The sequence below is a fragment of the Frankliniella occidentalis genome, unplaced genomic scaffold (genome assembly GCF_000697945.3).
Source record: "Frankliniella occidentalis isolate FOCC.00 unplaced genomic scaffold, Focc_3.1 Scaffold167, whole genome shotgun sequence".
Lineage (NCBI taxonomy): Eukaryota > Metazoa > Arthropoda > Insecta > Thysanoptera > Thripidae > Frankliniella > Frankliniella occidentalis.
Window position 1 is genome coordinate 352,942 of NW_026267293.1, and position 6,168 is coordinate 359,109.

Genomic DNA, 6,168 nt, shown 5'->3' on the forward strand with positions numbered 1-6,168 from the left:
TTGATATAATCTGATCTAGTAATTGTTTGCAGATTTGAATACAATAATAGCTGCTAGGTATATCAAGAATAGTAAACGGTTCGTTTACGATAAAACATTTCGATATGAATATAACATTTGACCGTTTTTTCGAATATAACATTCGACCGTCTGCTCTTCCGCTAAATTGAGAGAGAAAAATATTAAAACACCTTCCCTTTTTTTTCATTTTTGTTAGTGTTAGGTTGAGCATTTTCTCTCGCTCAATTCATTGAAGTGATCTGTAACGGTGTTACTTTCATGCAAATAGTTGCTGTGCCTTGTTGTGGATATGACGTTTGTTAAAATGTTTATTGCATTTTAGTAATAAATTCCACAACATTTTGGCGAGTGCAAAGAGCTTCTTGCTGACATTTGAAGAATTTGCATAAGCACGTTGTTAGTGGCTTGCAGCTTGTGGTTGGAGTTATGCATATCTGGTATTGAATTAGTGATAACAGTTGCATGATGATGGTAAAACGCAACAAATGAAATCTGCACAACCACATAAATGCCTTAAAATTGATCACATATAGTGTTCTTATATCTGCTGAAAAGCGGATAGGCGCGAGCAGGGATGGGTTTCAGCAGTGGTTGTCTCGTCCAGGTACAATTCATCATGGAAATGATTTGTGGGAGACTTATCACACTGCATTATGAATTAAATACCAACAGTTAAATATTGTAGATCAAGTTTAATCAGAGAATGGCAACGTTTTCAAATTGTTGCTAAATCATTGAAGAATTTACAATTAATTTTCCTATGATGCGTTTTCGATGAACTATTGGTCCTCACGCTCTTTAAGGAAAGTAATACTAGAAAAGATTTTCTTATAAATAGGATATTGATAATTATGCTTGGTGTAAATTTACTAGCTGTTCAAAGCATTTTCCGTTCGACTGGAAATTCGGTAAGTTTCTTATATTGTTCAAGAAGTTATTACCGCACATTACGCTTATATTTGCGTTTTGACTCATTCATCATAGAAGTACTAATATTATTACCTTTTTACCTGAGAAGGCGACCATCGCAGATTCTACAGGGTCTGGCTACACGCTTCTATGTACGCTCGTACATGACAAATTATATCGTTGTCGTTTTCATTCATTTAAAATAGAATGACTGCTGTTTTTATTACCTTTTCACCTGAGAAGGCGACGATTCGGCCGCAGGTTCGTCAGGGTCTGGCTACGCGGTTCTATGTGCGTTTGAGTTTGGACAAACGATATCATTTTCGTTTCCATACATTATTTACATTTCATTACCTTTTGCCTGAGCAGGCGACGATTCAGCCGCAGTTACATCAGGGTCTAGCTACACGCGTTTAAAACGCTTGACGAGCTATTAAAAAGAGATTGGGAGAGTCATATTCCCATACAATAGTGCGTACTTACGGGAGAGCGCAAGTTCGCTCCATAATCCCAATTACATATCTGACTGTTCCATGTAAGTTTTCCAAGCTGGTAAATTGGCGTTTTCATGGCAACAGGAAGTAGAGCTGCCGTAAACTTATTCGGCACTATAAGTCGCTTCTTTTTCAAGTCGACTATGCAGCTATGTTTAGTCAACCAATCAGATCCGATCACACCATCACAACATAATCGAAGCCTGTCGTCGGCGACGAGAAAGTTGTAAGTAACAATGTGGCGTCCCTTACCACATGTCACCTTGGAGTAACCGATGACTGGTATTTGGTTTACACCAATACTGTAGACTTTTTCATCTGCAAGAGGTGTTAAATGATTTACACAGGATCGCTTAATGACACAGACTTTTGATGCGCTGTCAATCAAAAAGGTTAGGTAGTCATTTTGATCAAAGATTTTGACGTAAAAGGCTTGCCCTTTGACATCTGCTAAATTAGGTGCAACGACTGCAAGTTTATGAGGACAAGTCTTAGAATCAGAGTGGGCGCTGGACATAGGCTGAGCGTCTGCTCTGCATAACGCTTGATGGCCGTGACAAGGCGTCTGCTGCTGAAAACTAGAGGAATTATCTGTTTGCGCCGTTACTGAATTTATCGAAGCTGGTGTTTTCGATTTCTCAAGAGAAACGTAGAGTTCCTCTTTCCGGGCGAAGCTCAGAGCTGTCTCGATATCAGCGGGGGTCTGAAAACGCACAAACTGACGCAATTTACAATTTATTCCGTGCATAAATTGATCTAGAAGTTCAATCTTTGTCAGCGCCTTGATGGCTTCCTTCAAGTCCTCTGTTGGAGCGGGACGGGTAGCGGCATAATTCTCCGCTGCTAAAAGTAACCTAAAATAATATTCGATTACTGATTCGCCTGGAAGTTGAATGCATGACGAAAATTTTTGCTGTGCCGAGTATCGGTCAATTAGAGGTTCAAATCTATCGCGAAGCGCTTTGATAAGAGCCTCAGATGTTCCTTCCGTTAGCTCTGGTTGAGCACATAGTACTTCTCTAGCGGTGCCACGTAATTTTAGTATTATTATGGCTCGCAGTTGCGCATCAGTAATATCAGGTTTGAATGAAGCTGCGGCTTCTATGCACATTAGGAAATCTTCTAGCGCGTAACATTCGTCCTCTCCAGAGAAGTTATCAACTAAAGATAATAAAGATGGCGCTGATGCCGACATGTTTAATTGTACTTCAGAACCAATTAAGTGGCTCACTGTAAAATTAAAAGATGTTAAATTAAGTACTGGTTACATAATAGCAGAAAAGTAGTACGATGGCGATTTTCCTGGAACACTGAAAAATTTCAAAAGTAGAATAGTCGATTTAAGTTTCAAGTTCAGCGTTTGAATGTCACGCGGCAAAATGGGTCAGATTATTTCCGACGCAGGGGGAATCGCTGGGCGACAGAAAAAATAAGGTGCGTAGCTCGATTTCGGCTAGGGCTAAGAATAGACAGCCGTGCGGACGCCTGCCCCGCGCGGTGCGGCGCGGCGCGTTCCGCTCTATTTTATTTTTATCGAACTTTTCTAGCTAGGATATTGCACATTATGGAAAGATTGCACTTTGTTAATGCGCGTGGTGCACAAACTCATTGAAATTAAAGCTTTAGAACTAGAACTGTATGGAGATGCAATACCGTAAGAAAATTTAGAGGTCATGATTAAAAATTATTGTGACAAACAGTGGATTGACGTGCGATTCGCATATCCATTTTGAGCATGGCGTAAAGGTTGTATTTACGTGCGCACTTTCACTAGCAAAGACACATGCGTGCGGGAAGGGCACGCGGGGCTGAACAGGGCTGCGGCATGACTAGGTCACGCGCGCACGGGGAAGCACCAGGCACGCGCGGGTGCCGACAAGTAAGTTCAAATGATACTGATGGAAAAGATCACTGTACTTACCTATTAGACAAACCTGTGCTCTATGCTTCGTGGAGGTCATATCAATGAGAGCACCGCTGCCAACCACTGTGGTTGTTGGAAGGGTGTGATTGGTCTGGGGTTCGTATGCTCCCTCATTGATTGACGTACACAAAGCACATTGATCAAGGTGTGTATTATCGGTGTCTCTTCGGATGTTACAATGTACACTATACACTACTGCGTCTACATCTTGACGCTAGCTCTGCTCCTCTCCACTACGACTTCTCCTGACTGACTCTCGACTCGGACTCCCGGCTACGACTGAGCTCCACTTTTACTCTCAGTCGGCGGCTGCCTCGAGGTGGCATCCCGCCAATAGGCTCGGCGGTCAAAGGTCTCCGCCTTTCCTTAAAAGTATCGTCAGTTGATCTCATACTAATAATATATATAGGAGGTGCGGGTGGGGGTCCTACACTCTCTCGACCCGCCCGGCCCGGCGTGCGCTCCCCGTTCGTCTACGGCTGGCTGTGCTGTCCAGCCTGTCCAGCTCGAGGCAAGGGATCACACCTACGCGGACGCTTCCGAGTAACTGATAGATGGCGTGCGAAAGCGCTCTGTGGCTCGCGCGCTACAGTGAGCCGGGACCCCTGCTCCACACACCTCTCCCCTCTCCGGAACAGCAAAATTGTTGTAAACGTGTTTGTATTTCGACAGCAAAAAGCTTGTGAACTTCTTCAGGAAAAGGTTCCGGCTTACACAGACCAGTTGAATCTAGCAAGTAGCAAGTCGACTACTCAGGCTTCCTCCCCAGCCACATCCACACTTTGCATAGCATACCATTCGTCTTCATTGCGCCTGCGGCCGTGTGCGCGCGGGCACACGTATGTACCTGTGCTTGCTTGCTTGTGTGTGTGTGTGTGCGTGTGCGTGTGCGTGTGCGTGTGCGTGTGCGTGCGCGTGCGCGTGCGTGTCTGTGTGTGTGCGTGTGCGTGAGAGTGTGTGGGGCTGGGGGTACCACATGTATGGATGCTACAAAGGTAATTGGGACCCCCTTGCCCGGCCCCGCCTCGCTCCACTCTGTGCCTTGGGCCACAACGAGGTGCCGGCACTCCCCTCCCCCTTCCACCTGCGGGTAGCACCGCATCCGCCTTCCCCTTCCCGACTGGTCGCCCCCCTTCCCTCTCTCCCCAGCCGGATCAAGGCAGTAATCAGACCCGGATCTGCACCTGCTGCGGTGGCCGCGGTGCCCCCCCCCTCCCCCTTCAACCCCCTGCGGGCCCCTCAGTATGCAGGGCCGGCTGCAGGCAGCAGCAGCAGCAGCAGGGATCTCTGCCTGCTCCGTTCTGTTAGAGGATTCAAGGCTAAACCACCGAAGGGAACCCAAGAAAGAGAGAGAGAGAGGAGAAAAGAAGAGAGAAAAAAAATCTGTATCGTGTGGCCGTGTCGTTTTGTTCAAGGAGATCTCGTCGTCGTGGGCTCGAGTCCCGCGGGTCCGGGGGGTTGCCATCGTCCTGGATAAACACTCTCACTGCCACCCCGGACGTCCTTCCCCTGGCCGGGCTACCCCCCAGGGGCTGCCTGACCCGCTGGGCGTGGCGGGGCGTGGTGAGCGGGGTGGGGTGGGGGAAGGCCATGAATGGGTCATGCCCAGCCGCAGCAGCACCGTGCAGTACAGTACAGTCAGACGCGCCCGAGACCCCCCGTCCCTCCGGCGGCGGTGCGGTGACGCGGGGGTACTGCTTCTCGCGTCGAGACGGTTTGACTTTGCTAAAGAGATTTATTATTTACCTCGGGTCAGCGGGGCGCGCAGCGCGAGACGTCCTGGCGGAGCTGAGTTTGCCATCACACTGTGGCGGCTGTGCTGGCGGTTGTGGTGGCTGTGCTTGTTGTTGTTGTTGTTGTTGTTGTTGTTGTTGTTGGTGGTGGTGGTGGTGGTGGTGGTGTGGTGGTGTTGGTTCTACTGCTCTCTTTCACGAAAAGAAAGATTCGCTGTGTAGCTAAACAAAACGTTACATTCGAAATAACTACTTATAGATTTGTAGCTACAAATTTAGTGATGTCACTAATTTAGAACTTAGAATTCATTCGTGCTGTTAAAAATTGGCCTGTCTGTCTGTCTGTCTGTCTGTCTGTCTCTCTCTCTCTCTCTCTCTCTCTCTCTCTCTCTCTCTCTCTCTCAATACACGCGACAAGGCTACAGCTTTCTTAACAGGGAAAAAGGGAGCGCGAGCGCGAGGCACGGGGGAGGCAATTCCGCGCATTCTGTGGCCCTGTATGTATGTATATATGTGCTTGCGTTGTGTGCCCCTGTGTGTGTGTGTGTGTGTGTGTGTGTGTGTGTGTGTGTGTGTGTGTGTGTGTACTCGTGTTTGTGTTGCTCTGTAACTTCTTCGCCCTGTCACGCAACTTTATGAGAAATTCATTAAGAGACTTCTCGGCGAGGGCGGTGTTGCTGTGCACGAGGTCCTGAGGCCGCGCCTACTTTTGTCCTCGCGAGAGATTCAAATATGGAACAGCCGCCCCCGTATGTACAACACTCCCTCGGCCGTCTCGCTCCGCCCCGCCGTGAGCCAGCCCCGCAGACCCCCGCAGACCCTCACTTTGACGCTCCCGTTGACGCTCGCCGATCCCCCTTACGGCGCGCCCCTTACTTTCTTCTCCTCCTCCTCGGTTTTTTTTTCGTGGGCCTCCAGTCATGCCTCGCCGCCCCGTCCCGCCCTTTTCGATCTTTTCACTCCCTGCTATTTGCTTGGCTGGGCGGCGGAGCGGGGTGGCGCCGCTCATCCCCTTGACCATTCCGCCTCAAATTGAAAGGCAAAGGGTGAGTGTCTCACACCCTCTCTCCCTCTCTCTGCCTCCCCC

The 6,168-nt window shown here is 48.2% G+C and overlaps 1 protein-coding gene across 1 annotated transcript; it reads right to left on the minus strand.

Moving 5' to 3' along the window:
* Positions 1 to 208: 208 nt before the first annotated feature.
* On the minus strand, positions 209 to 3,775 carry LOC127750306 (uncharacterized). The gene is made up of 2 exons (XM_052271596.1): positions 1,158 to 3,775; positions 209 to 1,023 (listed from the first exon to the last, which is right to left on the minus strand). The coding sequence occupies exon 1, from the start codon at positions 2,617 to 2,619 to the stop codon at positions 1,384 to 1,386; it is 1,236 nt and encodes a 411-aa protein (XP_052127556.1). The 5' UTR covers positions 2,620 to 3,775; the 3' UTR covers positions 209 to 1,023; positions 1,158 to 1,383.
* Positions 3,776 to 6,168: the final 2,393 nt, after the last annotated feature.

Coding starts and splice junctions, on each gene's coding strand:
- LOC127750306 (XM_052271596.1), bottom strand. CDS start 2,619: ATGTCGGCATCAGCGCCATCTTTATTATCTTTAGTTGATAACTTCTCT.